The 17,931-nt window shown below is 34.4% G+C and overlaps 1 protein-coding gene, 1 non-coding gene and 1 pseudogene across 2 annotated transcripts; 1 reads left to right on the forward strand and 2 right to left on the reverse strand.

Annotated features, from left to right (window-relative positions):
• Positions 1-635: 635 nt before the first annotated feature.
• On the reverse strand, positions 636-2,750 carry LOC146931020 (uncharacterized; annotated as a pseudogene).
• Positions 2,751-4,055: 1,305 nt separating this feature from the next.
• LOC146931021 (coatomer gamma-2 subunit, putative / gamma-2 coat protein, putative / gamma-2 COP) lies at positions 4,056-11,433 on the forward strand. The gene is made up of 18 exons (XM_085702515.1): positions 4,056-4,242; positions 4,861-4,958; positions 5,211-5,261; positions 5,389-5,502; positions 5,633-5,833; positions 5,922-6,023; positions 6,860-6,967; positions 7,047-7,280; positions 7,502-7,752; positions 7,868-8,039; positions 8,126-8,281; positions 8,386-8,436; positions 8,567-8,698; positions 8,773-8,973; positions 9,078-9,209; positions 9,292-9,465; positions 9,649-9,888; positions 10,909-11,433. The coding sequence occupies exons 1-18, from the start codon at positions 4,197-4,199 to the stop codon at positions 11,101-11,103; spliced, it is 2,658 nt and encodes an 885-aa protein (XP_085558641.1). The 5' UTR covers positions 4,056-4,196; the 3' UTR covers positions 11,104-11,433.
• A 5,818-nt stretch (positions 11,434-17,251) lies between these two features.
• TRNAE-UUC (transfer RNA glutamic acid (anticodon UUC)) lies at positions 17,252-17,323 on the reverse strand. Its single transcript has one exon. It is a non-coding gene; the product is annotated as a tRNA-Glu (tRNA).
• Positions 17,324-17,931: the final 608 nt, after the last annotated feature.

Here is a 17,931-nt window from a genome sequence, read left to right on the forward strand (position 1 = left end):
TATTTGAATGGTGATTCGATGTAGCCGAACATGAATGAATGACAGAGAATGTAGTTTTTGGTGTGAAAAAAATGATGCAAATATGAAATAATACATAGAAGAATCGTGAACGTGATTGGTTAAAAACTCAAAATTTGGATCGTTAATTTGCAACAGATATGGATAATATCAATGAATGTCCATTTAGTCATTGCTCCATTAGTCATTCACACGTGTAATATTGTATTCATCTATAAATACAACTCTCATTATAACATAAATCTCACACACTATTAAAACATTGAAAAATATAATATAATATTCTCTCGTTTTCACCATACATATCTACAATGGTGTCCAATTGTGATTGGCAATCTTCTCCTTCTCTAGCTTGCTTTGCTGCCAAGGACAAAGTGGTCCAACTCTCCCATAAAGTTTCATCTTGTTTTGACTCATTTTTCTCATTACATAACATCTAACTTCCTCAGCCAAAGTTAGTATTGGTTTCCCTCTACAGTTCAAAATCTTTCCATTGAAAACCTCACAAGCATTGTTCACTATGTTATCTGCCTTGCAATTTTCTTGGAAATGTGCTTTAGTCCATGCTTCCTTTGCCCATTTATTGAGATGCTCCCATTCCTTCTCATAAAGCCTCTTCACCCTCTCCATAATGCGATTGAATTGAGTGGGAGTTGTTGCCCTTGCACACTCCCAGTCCACCCCTCACAATTCCTTATCTTTCCATTATTTTGTGAAGTTCCTCCAGAGATGCATCACATAATATATGTGTGGCACCCCTGGCATAACTTCCTGCATGACTGGAATCAAACTCTGCCAATTTCAACAATTACAATCAAAATGTACCCTGAATTACATCATTATCCATCAAATAAGTCCCTGAATTATGTCACTAACTATCAAATCGATCCTTAACATGTCTCTAAAATTTTAGCATTTCTTGATACATCAGTATGCATGCAGAAAATTGAGAAGAAAGTAAAATAGAATATAGATTCATACCTTTTGCATGTCTGAGATAAAGTTCCATCCATTGCGCTCATAATTACCAAGATTTGCATGGAGTAATTCCAAAAACTACTTCCGGTTATCTTTGTTCTCCACATCAACAATGGCATACACAATGACAAAAATATGATTATTTGCATCTTGTCCCACAACAGATAAAAGTTGCCCTCCATAATACCCATTCAGAGAGCATCCATCTAATCCAATCAGTGGTCTACATCCTGCTTTAAATCCTTGTTTACATGCATCCAAACAAACATACAATCTTTTGACTTGAGGTGGGGTCTCTGATATTGGTATTATATTTATCCTCACAATTGATTTGGGGTTACTTCTCATCAGTTCATTTGCATAATCCCTCAAAAGACCATGCTGCTCCCTTTCACTGCCTTCAACTAAATCCCTTGCTTCTTTTGTTGCCCTAAATATAAAGTTGTCATCTAGTATCACCTTATAATCAGTCTTGAACAAGTCAAATATCTGTCCATGCTTGATTTTAGGATTAATCCTTAAGACTTTCTCAAGCATCTTAACCCCCCATTTCCTATTAGCTTGTTTATTCTTGAAATCTGCAGGGCAGTCACGTTTACTCACATATGTTTTGATTTGAAAACATTTCTGTTTTTCATTCCTTCCACAAAATATTAACCAATTGCATGTATCATGCTTGCAAATAGCCCTTGCCATTGTTTTATCATTCTTCACCCATGTAATTTGCTTTCCCATGTGAATGGTATAATCCTTGACAACATCCTTAAACTTTTGGAGGGTAGTAAACTCCATTCCAAGTTCCAAACTTACCTAACCAAATTCAGCATTTTCATTAAATTGAGGATACACAATGTTCCCATTTCCTTCATTTCCATCATCAGTGCTTATTGGACTCCTTAGCTCTTCAGAAACATAACTGTCATTATCACTGCATATTTCATTAGGCTCTAACATTTGAATGTTAACATGGCTAGCATCACCAACCTCATAGAAATGGTCCCTATACCCAGCCATATACTCTGCCTCAAAATCATTGTCGTCACTAGAATAATCAAACATCATTGGGGGATCATCATTAATTGTGATCCTAGTCCCTCTTGACTGTCTTACTGGTCTTTTCATTTTTGGTGCTACAATTTGCTTTTCTTTCTCTTTTTTAGCTCCTTTTTTAGCCCATTGTTTGATGACATTTGCTTCAGTATGAGTTTCTTGAGGCTGAGTTTCTTGAGTGACATTTGCTTGAGGATGAGTTTCTTGACTTCCTTGAGTAACACCAACATTATCAACCACATTATCTTATTCACTTCCTTGAGTAGCACCAACATTGTCCTCTTCAATTTCTTGCATAGCATCAACAATTTCCTCTTCATTACCAACCATGTTTTGCACACTAGCAACCAAACTTTGAATGGTTTAGCTTCAGTAGTTACTCCATCTGTCCCCATACTTCTCAGAGATTCTTCCATTGCTCTCTCAAGATCCTCCCTCTTCTCAATTGATAATGGTACAATTTCAACCTCATTAGTATCCACCACATGTTGTGCATATATTTCCACTTCATTCCCATTAGCCCTTGCATCTTGTACCATATCCAAAAGATGCTTATCCGTTGTCAATGGATTCAAGCATATATTAAAATTATGTGCAGCACCTTCAAACGGCTTCAAGTACCACATCTTAGATACCTTGAAGTAGCCTCTGCAATGTTTCACCATCTTCTCAATGTCCCACAAACATAGCTCATAAACATCCATTTTTTCTCAAACACAGAATTCACCACGAACATATTGCAGCCTCCAATACTCATCTCACTCTAAACAACCACCATGATGCAGGATTAACGTGATACTGTCTTCCATCCTAGAGATTTTGCCAACATTAGTCGTAATCACAAGCAAAACAACATAAAAATGCAAATCACATTACAAAATAAACCCTTTTTATAAATTGTTTTAATCAACCACTAATTTCGTTCATAACTACTATAATGTTCATCATTTCTAGTAACCAAACATAAAAACATGAAATTTTTAAGTTTTACGTCTTTAACACAAAACCTTAATATCAGTAATCTAAAAAACGCAATCAAAGCAAGCAAATACGAACATCAAAGCAAGCATGAAGTGAAGTTTAAAGTTGAAAACGAATGCCTAAAAACTGAAAACGAAAATCAGAAAACAGTCACAAAAAGGGAGAAAACGAACATGACTGAATGGGAAACGAACAGGAATAACGTTACCTTAAGAAACGACGAAATCTTCTGTCAAAACGGAATCTTTTGCAACGTTCCTCGCCGGAGATGATGACGATGAAGGTTTTAGCGGGAAGGAGAAAGGTTAGGGACGTGTTTGATGTTCTGACTGAAATGCGAGGATGGAAAGATATGGGTAATAGAAGGGTAAATTTGGAAAAACAAGAAAAATTGAATTCAAAAAGTAAAATAGACATTTTTAGCGTTTCCATCAAATTGGTCCTTGTACACGTGGCTTCCTTGTAGACATGTGTACAAGACAACATGACATGCAGGACGACAGCTCAGCAGCACTAACGGAGCATTTGGACGGAAGGACTATTTTGATGGACGTTTGACAAATTCAGGGACAAAGCGTGCATTTCGATAAATTGAGGGACGTTTTTGGCCGATTCGTGCAAATTCAGGGACGAATTTGGATATTCACTCTACATAAATTAGATGACCACCCTCTTACTCTTCAAATATCGGCTTTCACAATATCATCTACACGGTGGTTGCAAAATATTTCTTAAAAAATAACTTAAACAATAACCAATTTAAGCTCTTAAGAAATTTGATTTTCGAAAAATTCCTTACTTTCAATATGGGTTGTTATTGCAATTAAAAATTAACCATTTAATCGTATATTATACATATTTAATTTATATACACCAATAATATAAAATTATTTTACACATCAATCCAATTAAGTAAATTACATGACATCACTTTTTCATGTTACTTGTCACGATTTAATTGGATGTATATGTTGTGCATATAAATTAATTTCATATTATATATACTCTAAAAAATAAACTGTAAAAATAAGCTGGGTTCGGCATATATTTTCTATTCATTATTCTTCATCCTTTCTTCAATTCTAAACTTCAGTGGTGCCTCGCAAAAGCACCTATACAAAAACACTGCATAATTTCCAGATCTCACAGATTCACCACCTTCTCCGGCGATGGCTCAGCCGCTTATCAAGAAAGACGATGACCGTGACGACGAAGGTAATTCATTCTTCCCACTTTTTCCGTTTTTCTCTTTCGCGCAATTCGATCTACTCTCTTCCGTGCTCATTTTCTAGATCCAATGCTTAATTTCTGTTTCTATTGAGGAATGCGGTACGGTTCGCGTAGATCACGATGCTTGGATTCGATTAGTTCGTTTTTTAATTGTTGTCGGTTTGTAGAAATTTGAGTTGATCTAATCGATAATCATGTAATTTCAAATGCAGTTTATTATTAATAACGTGCAATTGCTTGTGTGAATTTGAACAAGTTGATTAATAGCTAATTTAGATATTTTATAGCTTCTTTTCACACTTTGGCCACGATTAGTGCGTTTTTTGAATTGTTTTATATGACTTTTGTTTGTAGTGATTTGTAGAAATTAGAAAATTGTTTTGATCTAGCTATGTAATTTGAAATGCCGTTCGTAAGGTGCAATTGCTTGTTTGAATTTCAACAAGTTTATGGTGACTAGTTAGTTGGTTAATAGAATATTTAGATATTTTATAGCTTCTTTTCAAACTTCGGTTAGGACTCAAGCTGGTTTATTGTGATGAGTCCTATATACTTATAATGTCCGTATTTGTGGATTAATTCTTTTTATTTTCTGTTTAACAGATAATTATTCCCCGTTTTTGGGAATTGAAAAGGGGGCTGTTCTTCAAGAGGCCCGGGTTTTTAATGATCCACAACTAGATGCTAGGAGATGTTCACAGGTTCTTATATTTATTTATTTGTTTATTTATCTATGGTTTCGCTGTCTTAGCCAATGAAGCACTGACACAGCACAACACAGTCGACACTGGTACTAATTTGAAAAAGTGAATTAATTGAACGTAATCAATCACATGTATCGGATACCAACATGAGTTGTCGGACTCCGGACACACCATCAATCAGAAGTGTCTGCTACATAGGTCTTTAACCAGTAGTTTGATTTTTTACTGTGCGTGTTTAACTTTTTCCAGGTTATCACAAAACTGTTATACCTACTGAATCAGGGAGAGACATTTACAAAGGTCAATATATTTTCCTTTTATTTCTTAATTAAAGATTGTATCTTACTTATAGGATGTACATTGCAAGATTATATTAGAGTTAATATGAATCCTTTTTCAGTAATTCTTTTCTTGCCTCATTTTATAGGTTGAAGCCACAGAAGTTTTCTTTTCTGTTACCAAGCTTTTCCAATCTCGAGATCTTGGGTTAAGGAGAATGGTGTACCTGATAATAAAGGAACTTTCCCCCTCTGCAGACGAGGTTATAAATTCTCATGCAATTTATGTTATGATAGAAACTGATCTATCATGTTACTTGTCAGATTCACTTAAACGGCTTCGTTTTACTAAATTAAATTCTGACTGTTCCATCTCTTTTATTTTTTTAAAAGGTTATTATCGTCACGAGCTCTCTCATGAAGGACATGAATAGTAAGACTGATATGTATAGGGCAAATGCCATTCGTGTGCTTTGTCGGATCACGGATGGAACCCTCCTTACCCAAATTGAGAGGTATTTGAAACAAGCAATTGTAGACAAGAATCCAGTTGTTGCAAGTGCGGCCCTAGTTAGTGGTATTCATCTACTCCAGGTATTACTATTAATATATATTTGTAATCTTTCTATGATCTGTATATTTCATCTACATCAGCGGCTTATTGTATATCCCCCACTTTCAGACAAATCCTGAGATTGTAAAAAGGTGGAGCAATGAGGTTCAGGAAGCTGTACAATCAAGAGCAGCTCTTGTACAATTTCACGCGCTGGCTTTGCTACATCAGGTATGCTGCGTGAATGTTTGATGATGAAAGCCTTCTTTGTGTATTAAAATATATTCTATTGAATAACCTAAAACTCTGTCGTCAGTGATGCAATGTAATTCATCAGTTCCTGGGATATGTATCAAGATCAATTTCTTGTACGTTCAATTTTTTCGATTTAGCACGGTTGAAGTTCATTGAATATTTGACATGAGCTGGTGTTTTATTATTTTCCTTTTAAAACCTGTTAGATATTCAGAATTACATAATATTGAAGCTTTATGATCAAGTGGTTTAGACTTTAAAGTTAAATCCCTGTCACCTCCATTTTCCAAATAAAAATTTAAATTCGGTACAGGGGGATGTTAAATATGAAGACCTTCAGTGGACAGCTTAAGCTTTTTTAATAATTGGTTCATGTCAAAATTCAAATAATTTTTCTCTCACTTTTCTATAAGCTTCTCATGGAAATGAATTTACCACAATAAAAGAAAGCAAAACTTCTTGTTGATATTTGATTTTTTGGTTTCTAGTCCATCTTATGACATTATGCCATCTACTATTCTACTGTGAATAAAAGTTTTAGCACACTCCTATTCATACTCTTATTTTAGCTTCAACTACAGCTGCAATTGATAACTGGCTGCATCATATATCACTGTGAATAGTTTTAAAGACTGATTATCATGAACATTGCTATGTTCTCAACTTCGGCAAAGTTTGTATATTATATCACTCTTAAACCTCTCCTATCAATGACACATTGATATACCGTCCAAGAATCCTTCTTTATTGGCATACCAAACAAATAAGTTACATTCATATTTGTTGAAACATGGTGAATTGCTACATTGCAGATACGGCAGAATGATCGACTAGCAGTTAGCAAACTGGTTACCAGCTTGACAAGGGGAAGTGTTCGCTCACCTTTGGCCCAATGTCTCTTGATCCGTTACACAAGTCAGGTGTGTTCTCCTTTTCTTATATAGTTGTCCCTGGGAGGCTATTCATTTGAATGATCTTTATGTACCATAATATCTGCAGGTTATTCGCGAGTCAGGAAATATTACACAATCAGGGGAGCGACCCTTCTATGATTTTCTTGAAAGTTGCCTTCGTCACAAGTCCGAAATGGTGATTTTTGAAGCTGCTAAGGCAATTACAGACCTTAATGGTGTAACTAGCCGAGAATTAACTCCAGCAATCACTGTTCTTCAGCTCTTCCTAAGTTCTTCCAAGCCAGTATTGAGATTTGCTGCTGTCCGCACCTTGAACAAGGTTGACATTCTCTAATCACATAAATTTAATAGAATTTGAGAAAGGATATATGTTGATTCTCTCCCTTCTGGAGGCGCATTTTGCTTTTCTGTCTGTTATGATGTTGGGAAAGTTGATGAAAAAACATTATCGTATTGTAGCTAATATTAAAAGATTTTTCACGGTCTAACTTGTTGATTGTTTTTATTAATAATTTATGAGTGTGGTTTTGAACTTTGCAGGTGGCAATGACACATCCAATGGCCGTCACTAACTGCAACATTGATATGGAAAGTTTAATCTCTGACCAGAACAGAAGCATTGCCACACTTGCTATTACTACTCTTTTGAAGACAGGAAATGAATCAAGCGTGGATCGCCTTATGAAGCAGATTACAAATTTCATGTCTGATATTGCTGACGAGTTCAAAATTGTTGTTGTTGAAGCAATAAGATCATTGTGCTTGAAGTTTCCTTTAAAATATAGATCTCTGTGAGTATATGTGCCATTCTATATGTTTCTTTCAGCCAGATGTTACATCTTTCATTTGAATATTTTCCCTGATAATGGTCTAAATTACTGGTTTCTATTATGTTATTATTTTCAGGATGAATTTCCTGAGTAACATTCTTAGGGAAGAAGGTGGTTTCGATTACAAGAAAGCAATTGTCGATTCAATAGTGATTCTTATTAGAGATATCCCTGATGCTAAGGAAAGTGGGTTACTTCACCTTTGTGAGTTCATTGAAGATTGTGAATTCACTTACCTGTCGACACAGGTGATAAATTTTGGTTGTGCTTTGTAGTTTACTTTGCGTGATATTGGAATTTTACCTCTTGTTAATTTTTTCCCCTTGTACCTTAGATACTCCACTTCCTTGGCATTGAAGGACCAAAAACATTGGACCCCAGCAAATATATTCGGTATATTTATAACAGAGTACATCTCGAGAATGCAACTGTTAGGGCCAGTGCTGTGAGCACACTAGCCAAATTTGGTGCTTCTGTTGATGGATTAAAGGTGCTGTTGCCTTTATTTATTAATTATTTTCTCTAGAATTTTTGTTTATTTAGGGTGATATTTGTTATTAACTTAATTAAAAATCTCTTAATTACTCTTTTCAGCCCCGCATATTTGTTCTGCTAAGGCGATGTCTTTTTGACAGTGATGACGAGGTCAATTTCTGTCATTTCTTACATTGCATTTCTATAATTTATGTGGTTCCTACGATTTTCAAGGAAGTTTATCAAATTATTATTTGCTTTGATTTATATTTTGATGGTTATGATTTTGATTTCTTTGCAGGTTCGTGATAGAGCCACACTTTATCTTAACACACTTGGAGGTGATACTGAGATTGATAAAGATGCGAGGGACTTCCTCTTCGGCTCACTTGATATCCCGCTCGTCAATCTGGAGACCAGTTTGAAAAAATACGTAAGTTCTCTATATTGTTATTTCTTTTCATTAGTTACTTTAGGACATATCTCATGTTTCCTCTTTGACTGCAGGAGCCTTCGGAAGAGGCTTTTGACATTAATTTGGTGCCCAAGGAGGTCAAGTCTCAGCCTCTTGCCGAGAAGAAAGCCCCTGGTAAAAAGCCAACTGGTGGTTTGGGTGCTCCTCCTAGTGGGCCCCCATCCACTGTGGATTCATATGAAAGGCAACTTCTGTCAATTCCTGAGTTTGCAAACTTTGGGAAGCTTTTTAAGGTTCTTTCTCTAAATCTTACAAAAATGATATATATCCGTATTATTCTTTCTATATCCGATCTAATCATATGTATTCTGATATTATATATTATATTTCTTACCAGTCCTCAGCACCTGTGGAGCTTACTGAAGCAGAGACAGAATATGCAGTTAATGTTGTTAAACACATTTTTGATACACATGTTGTGTTTCAGTACAACTGCACAAACACAATACCCGAACAACTATTGGAAGATGTAATGACTAATATAGATGATGTACAATTTCATACTATTATGCAACTTCAGGCCATCTGTGTAATATTTTTCCCTATTCCAGGTTATTGTAGTTGTGGATGCTTCAGAAGCAGAAGAATTTTCTCAGGTGATCTCCACACCCCTAAGATCTCTTCCTTATGATTCACCTGGGCAGACTTTTGTGGCGTTTGAGAAGCCTGAGGGATTGCCAACATCTGGAAAGTTTTCTAACATTCTGAGATTTATTGTTAAAGAGGTACTTATTCCCTTTGTTTGTGGTTTTCCTGTCCAAGATCTCCATTATATTATGTATGCGTGTGTTTAAATATCAATCATGAAGCTTATTGTGTTTTTTTCATCTTGAAATTTGTGCAAAACTAGACCTATAATAGTTTTTGTGGAAAGTTGTTCGTTACTTCATAACTTGCATATTGACCAGGTTGACCCAACCTCTGGCGAGGCTGAAGATGATGGCGTTGAAGATGAATACCAGCTGGAGGATCTAGAGGTTGTTGCGGCAGATTACATATTGAAAGTGGGGGTGTCTAATTTCAGGAATGCATGGGAAAGCATGGACCCTGATTCTGAACGAGTGGATGAATACGGTCTTGGCCCAAGGGAAGGCTTGTCCGAAGCTGTAAATACTGTCATCACTCTTCTTGGCATGCAACCTTGTGAGGTAAGCCAATGATGTCAGTTGTGGCTTCTTAAATGCTTGTTGTTATGAGACCCATTTTATTAAACTGATCATGAGTGTTTTGCACTATTATTACTGCAACTGCAACATGAGGTGATGTCCTCCCAATTAGATTCTTTCCAGAAAACTAAAAAAATGTTACTATCAGGATTCATTTTCCATACACTGATTTCGTATTCATTTTCCATGCCTTATTGGAGAGCAAAACCCAAACGTTGGCGTTCACTTTCTCATACATCAATTTTAGGTTGAACATTATTCTGAGGTGTATATAAATACTTCAATGCTTGTAGCCAGTCCGCTTAGTTCCTTTTAAAATTTTGAAGTTGATCTTCGACACATTGCTAAACTCAAGCCACAAGGACGCCCATGAGTAGCATTTAAACTTTAAAGTGCTGTTGTTTGGACAGAATGCTATTCTGTGAACATGTGCTTGCACACAGGTTCATTGACAGATAACATGAAGTAGAAGAGATTCTCTGGTGCTTCAGGAGTAAGACATTTCTTTTCCCATGGCTCAAAGATCAATCCCAATTGTTGAGAGTTTTGATATACCTACATAAAGAGATGCAAATACATTTAGGCTATAGAAAATGTTTGCTTTAAGTCAGTAGTTCCTTTTAATGATTTGGCATTAGAGCTTTTTGACATTTTGTCAAATCCCTGCCACAACGAGGTTATAGATGCAAGTAAAAGCCTGTGTAAGCATAGACCATTGAGAACCCGATTTAAGAGTTTCTTAGGTTCTCGTGAGAGTAATGGATTTCTCTTTCACTTCATGGCCACTCGAGATAAAGTATTGGCTGATGTCATTGCTAACATCATCTGGAACCTGGAATATTAGACATTTTGTTCTCTAACTCCATGCTAGTACCACCAAAGAACTTTTGAAAGAAAGGAGTAGAGCATCTTATATCGATCAATGCATGTTCATTAGTAATACAACCGTATCTTCTAGGAAGGCAATATCTTTCTCATTATTTTATTGTTCACTACTTGCAGGGCACAGAGGTCGTCCCACCTAATTCAAGGTCACACACATGCTTATTGTCGGGTGTATACATAGGGGGTGTGAAGGTACTTGTGCGGCTGTCTTTTGGACTTGATGGTGCAAAGGATGTTGCAATGAAACTGGCTGTCAGATCTGATGATGTAACTGTCAGTGATGCCATCCATGAGATTGTGGCAAGCGGTTAGTTCCATTCAAGTCAAGATATGTTGACTCAATGCGGCCTAAATTTGTATTTTGGTGATTGGAGTTAAACAGCCACATAGCTAGGTGTGTGTAAAGAATTGCAACTTTGGCTTGGTATGTGCAATTTATTTGTCCCTCACTGCATACTTCTTGTCAGACCTCAGCAACAATACCCAGAAGTATCATGTCGGGTTTATTAGAGAAAACTTCCATAGTCATAATTATACTTAATTTCTTTGTAGCAAATGTATTATGAATTTTGACAATTTTCCATATTTGTTTTCTCAATGAATTGGATGGATATTTGTTAAATAGCAGATGTTTTTAGTCCAGAATTATATCTTGTATTTGGGCTCAAAGTCTACGTACTTAATTGTGTATTTGGGAAATTTACACTGGTTCGTTCAGGGATGTTGATCGCAGCACGTGAAAGCTTAAGTCTCTAAACTGATCTTGAAAGAAGAATTATTAGTTTTTTTTACCACTACACAGGGAAGTTTCATTCACTAAATTGTCTATTTGGGAAGTTTGTTAATGGGAAAAGATTGTGTTAATTCACACGTTCAGGATATTCAACACATTACAATTTTATATGAAGTACGGCTTAAGAAAATCTAAATATATCACATTTAACATATGTTGATTTTTCAACAATTGTATCCATATATTAAGGGAAAATTACACTCATTGTTCCCTAAAGTTTATTAAAATGACACTGACACCCCCTCTAATTTTAAAACTTCCATTAATCTCCCTTGAGTTTTTATCAAATGGACAAACACCACCTTCCTTCCTTATTAATGCCGTTAATCCTCTGTTTTTTTTACGAGATCTGACAAAGGGGTACCTCTTTTTCCACCAAATTGAAACATAAGTTAATTCCTTTCAAACTCGTTAATCAGTCTTTCAATTACTGTTTTGTCACCTTCCTAACTCATCTTAGCCCTCAATCAATCTTCCTGAATGGTACAAAGTTGATGAATCAAGAAACAAAACAAAAACCAATGACAAGGCTAATTCGTCAATACTATCTGCTCTCCACAATCACAGCAACATGCAACAAAGGCAATGGGTATCTAAAACAAAACAAAAACAAATTCCCTACAAAAGACAAACATAGGGAACTTTAAAAAAACACCAAAATTAAATGCCTAATACAACCAATCAAATTAATCCCTCACGACAGCAACAAATTAATCCCTCATCACAGCAACAAAATGATCCCAAACGAAATTGCTCTTCTTCATCCCTACACCAGCGAAAGCAACCAAAAATAGCAAATTCACCACAGACCAAAGGCTCAACACCAATCCAAAATTGGACAATCAGAGAATGCAGAACAAACAAACCTGCAACAATGGTGGACTAAAAAAAAAAAAGTTAATGGAAAACTAACGGTGTAAGTAGGGAAGAATGATGTTTGTTTAAGGGAGGTTAGTTTAAGTTTTAAAACAATAGGGGGTGTCATGTCACATTAAGATATGCTAGAGAAAGGTAAGATATGCTAAAGAAAGTTCCGTTACCGCATTCACAATCACGTGTATTTGAGGCTTGAAATTCTGAGTCCAAGTAAAGCAACAAACTAAGTTGAAGTTGAAGTGAACTAAATTAGCACTCGTGGTCGTTAGTAATTCAACTTCCATTAAGACATGTTTGTTGTAAATTATGTTGATATTTCAAAAGTTTTCAAATATCTTTTTGTCCCTCTTTTTTTAGTTAAAAATATTTTAGCAAAAAGTATTTAATTCAAAATAAAAGTAACCGTATATGTCATTGAAGTTTGTTTAATCTCTATTTTGACCATTGGCATTTTATTAGACAAAGGTATTAAGACTTATAATTAAGTAACGTACATGTTTGTTTGACAAATCTTGTGCCTCAAATTCTTAAAATCAGGAAACATAATGCCACATTTATGATTATTCTTACGTTCATTTTTGTGTGGCTAAACGGTTACTTTGAAAAGTTTTGAAATATACTTATGTATTGCCGTGAGTAGCATATATGGGACATAGAATTTTCAGAAAGAAAAACTCACGTACACGAGAAAAGATGCTACACCTTTTCATTTTGCTTTTCCTCAATGTTCAAAACAAAACCAATTTTGTACACTATCAAACCAGAAATAATATCTTACTCTCCTTCCGATACCATGGAGTTCTTGGGTAACATCATTCCAGTATTTATCAAATTCAAGCTGTTTTGTCGCCTCTAACATAATTTATGTCAGAGAAGAACCTGTTGTATCCTGGGAGGATATGCGCTTATGAGGCGGATAAATCCTTAAGGACAGTGACTTCGTCACGCCTCAGGTTATCTATCGGTTTACTCTTGCGTAGGTGTCCTATGAAGTATTGGTGGAGGATGTTGATAGAACTATGTCACCAGCCAAATTATACAACAATATTAAGCAAAGATAAGTTTAATTGTTATCCCTCTTGTTTATTCTCTTTAATATTTAATTGATGGTTTTATTTATATGATAGATTATTATTTGTAGAAATAATTTATTCCTAATTTTTACATCAATCTTAAGGATTTATTCCATGATTTTTGGTGCCTAATTACGATATCTATCAATGTAATTCAGTTTTGGTGAAAGGTTAAGAAATTTATTGGTGTCACGCGGTCCTTGGTGCATCTTGGAGGCTACGAGGCAAAAGGGTACAAAGGCTGCATGTGCCTAGCAATAGCAAAGTAAAGACGTAAAAATTAATTGCTTTAAACTCACTGAGTGGTACCTCTGGTTCTACTAAATAAGCCAAGTAAGTCATTTAAACTATGTTTAGTATTGATGAAAGTTTGTGTGTGTATAGTGGCGTGCCATATATTTTATATGTCACTATACATAATTCATGATCTACCTGCATATTTAAGATGGACACTAATAAAGCTAATGAGTTTGAAATCATGCTTAATGTTTTTTTTTACTTTATGTCACAATCTTTTATGAGCTATTTGATTGTTATATATACTGCATTGGTTATTGGTTATGGTTATTGGCTTACATATACATCCTGAGAATGATAAGAAAATCAAAATGTGAAATTGTGATACTTTTCATAAACAAGTATATGGTATTTATATTGCATAACCTAGAAGCAGTTTAATTTTTTTGTGAATGTGTGAAAGAAAAAAAAAAAACCTTCCGTTTAGAGACTGATACTAAATGTAGTGATTTGTGAGCTGAAAATTAAAATTTGTGTTATTCCTGGAATGACAAAACTTTGGTGAAATTAGAAGATATAAATATTTTGTTGTTGTGGATTAATTACCGAGTCATCTTTTGATAAACTTTAATTTAGTCAAATATTAATTTAATTTGGTTCTCATGTGTATATGATATGTACCGTGGGAGAATTCTTTTTTGATGATTTTTGTGTGTGTATGCATGAGGATTATAATTTGAAAAATTTATGATATATATGATATATATATATATGATTGAGAAATCTATGAAATGTATTTTGTGGATAGTTTTCTAGATTTGCTTTAGACCAAATTATGTGGTCAAGTCTTTTGCTACTAATATTCTTTTGGAACTGCATATATTCTTGAATGAGAAATAATTGGTAGTGTGATATGTCGCTGTCATTTGGATCATTAGTTAAAACTGAAAATTTTGTGAGTGATATTAGAAGTTTGATGAACATGATTTACAGGGAAATGGCCACCGTTAGATTATTACTTGAATTTTTATTTATTTAAACTTTGGCCTGAATTCGGTGGTTAACAACTTATTTGATTCATATTGTGCATTGCTTATATATATTGTTGTTATTCAAGTGATATATCATGGGTTATCCATTGTATTAAAATAGTACAATGATGTTTAATGAAATTTTTGTTATGAGAAAAATATATATTTATGAGATTTATTTTTCATTGTGGAACCATTGTCACTTGAAAATCATTCAAGTAGACCTGAATAGAAATCCACTTATTTTTCTCAATGTGGGGGTGTTTGTCACTTGAAAATTGTTCAAGTAGACCTGTTTGATAAATTCACCCGTGAATTTAATTTTCCCCTTTGTGAAGATGTTGTCGCTTAGTATTTATCTAAGTAGATCCGATGAAATATATTATGGAAATTAGTTTGATAATATATGAGATATTGTTTACATAACGGATAAACCTTTGTATTAAAATAATACAAAGATGTCAAATAGATATGAATCCAATGAGAATAAATTTATAAGTAGATTTATCTTATTGATGAACATGTTGTCGTTTAATAGAGAACGACTTATATTAATTTATTATGTAATCCAAGTTTATTTTTATAAACTTGATGAAATATGAGGTTAATTGACTTAGAGACGTCTTAATCAATATTTGTGAATTTAGCGGATCCATATATAAAACCCCTTGGGAAGAAATTTAGGGAAATGAGACTTCGCCACTCGAATACGACAAGTAATGGGAACCCAACCTTTGTGATTGGAGATCCCATGAAGAAGGTTCAATGGGTAAAAACAAGTTACTTGTTAGTTCTGTTAGCACTAAAATAATGTTGTCTCTTTCCTATAGTGTATGATAATGGATGAGATGTGCTAAATAATATAAAATTGATGGATAAGCTTTAAAGCTTTTAATGATTACCATAAGCCCTTATGGGTGGTGTATGGTTGTAGCATACGCTAGATGGAATCACCTATATGAGTGTCAAGTGGGGCCGCTTGCATGAGACCGTGGCGGGTCTCTAGAGCACTCATGAATACCAGGCACGCGCACGGCCTATTCGCGCACAACCGCGTAAAGCAAGAATTGTGGGGGTGTAATGTGATTGTGAGACCTCTAGCATACAAAAAGTGTCTTGGGTTCCATAGCTTGCTAAACCAATTCACTGTGTGTTAAGTCTCATTAGTCTAGGACGGGTTCCATAGCTTGCTACACCGTTCCGATGCATTACATCTACGATGTTTACCCAGGAAAACTCTTTTTAACCTTTTAGTTTAACTTTTGAAATATGTGGGGGATTGTTGTAAATTATGTTGATATTTCAAAAGTTTTCAAATATCTTTTTGTCCCTCTTTTTTTAGTTAAAAATATTTTAGCAAAAAGTATTTAATTCAAAATAAAAGTAACCGTATATGTCATTGAAGTTTGTTTAATCTCTATTTTGACCATTGGCATTTTATTAGACAAAGGTATTAAGACTTATAATTAAGTAACGTACATGTTTGTTTGACAAATCTTGTGCCTCAAATTCTTAAAATCAGGAAACATAATGCCACATTTATGATTATTCTTACGTTCATTTTTGTGTGGCTAAACGGTTACTTTGAAAAGTTTTGAAATATATAATTATGTATTGCCGTGAGTAGCATATATGGGACATAGAATTTTCAGAAAGAAAAACTCACGTACACGAGAAAAGATGCTACACCTTTTCATTTTGCTTTTCCTCAATGTTCAAAACAAAACCAATTTTGTACACTATCAAACCAGAAATAATATCTTACTCTCCTTCCGATACCATGGAGTTCTTGGGTAACATCATTCCAGTATTTATCAAATTCAAGCTGTTTTGTCGCCTCTAACATAATTTATGTCAGAGAAGAACCTGTTGTATCCTGGGAGGATATGCGCTTATGAGGCGGATAAATCCTTAAGGACAGTGACTTCGTCACGCCTCAGGTTATCTATCGGTTTACTCTTGCGTAGGTGTCCTATGAAGTATTGGTGGAGGATGTTGATAGAACTATGTCACCAGCCAAATTATACAACAATATTAAGCAAAGATAAGTTTAATTGTTATCCCTCTTGTTTATTCTCTTTAATATTTAATTGATGGTTTTATTTATATGATAGATTATTATTTGTAGAAATAATTTATTCCTAATTTTTACATCAATGTTTTCATTAATACTAGAAATGAGTGAATTTTTAAGCAAAAGGGTAGTTTATCATTTTAGTGAGACATTCCAAATAGGCAAATACTTAGTTACTTTACCGGAATAACTCAAAAAGCCTTCTCACTAAACCCCTTTGGAAGCTTCTATTCTCTTTATATTTGTCTTACTCTTCACAAGCTAAATAAATAGTGTATGAATTCACAATCCACGTTCGAAACCTCTAATAAATGTTACTTTCATACCAGTAAGAAAAGAAATTAAGAAAAAAGTTGAAAAACCGCGGAAAAAAAAATTCCATTGCCGGGAATCGAACCCGGGTCTCCTGGGTGAAAGCCAGATATCCTAACCGCTGGACGACAATGGAAGTTGATGTTAGAATCGTCCAACAATTATTATTGTAATAGTAAAATAAGCAAGACCAATGTTTCTCTCTTTTCTTTTTGATAAATTGTTACTCTTTGTTATCATTAATTTTTTAAGTTAAATGATAATGTGTACGAACTGTTTAGGGTTATAATCTCATGAATTAGTTAGCATCTTGTTCACAGTGCTACTGTTGAAACAATAAGGATGAGTTGCTTATGAACAAAAAATAATAATTTGTCTTAAAAACTGAAGGATGATTTGCTTATGAATGTAATATTTAAAATTAAAGTAAAATTAAGTGCAAGTAGGAAAAAATATTATAAAAACGTAAGTTGATTAAGGGTTGCTTAAATGAGTCCATTAAAAATTTAAAATTAAATATTAATATTACGTTGATTTGAGTGGAACTGAACTCAGATATCTTAAATAAGATCTAGAATTCGAGCCTTATAAATAGACAAAAAAATGTAGTTGAGAGGAAAAACCTCACTAAAAGTGATCACCTAAGTTTCCCGTCATCAACAAAGGCGATAAATACTTCAAATTAATAATATGATTTACAAAAATTAAAGTATGGTGGTCCTCCATTAGTTTGCTATATGATCT

Source organism: Medicago sativa, chromosome 4, assembly GCF_051527215.1.
Source record: "Medicago sativa cultivar Bolivia chromosome 4, Bolivia_mono, whole genome shotgun sequence".
NCBI classification, from domain to species: domain Eukaryota; kingdom Viridiplantae; phylum Streptophyta; class Magnoliopsida; order Fabales; family Fabaceae; genus Medicago; species Medicago sativa.

What these genes read in the sequence shown, in the direction of transcription:
- LOC146931021 (XM_085702515.1), top strand. Translation starts at nt 4,197, where the DNA reads ATGGCTCAGCCGCTTATCAAGAAAGACGATGACCGTGACGACGAAG. An exon ending in CGATGACCGTGACGACGAAG is followed by an intron (nt 4,243 to 4,860) that starts GTAATTCATTCT and finishes TCTGTTTAACAG; the next exon opens with ATAATTATTCCCCGTTTTTG. An exon ending in TGATCCGTTACACAAGTCAG is followed by an intron (nt 6,968 to 7,046) that starts GTGTGTTCTCCT and finishes TAATATCTGCAG; the next exon opens with GTTATTCGCGAGTCAGGAAA.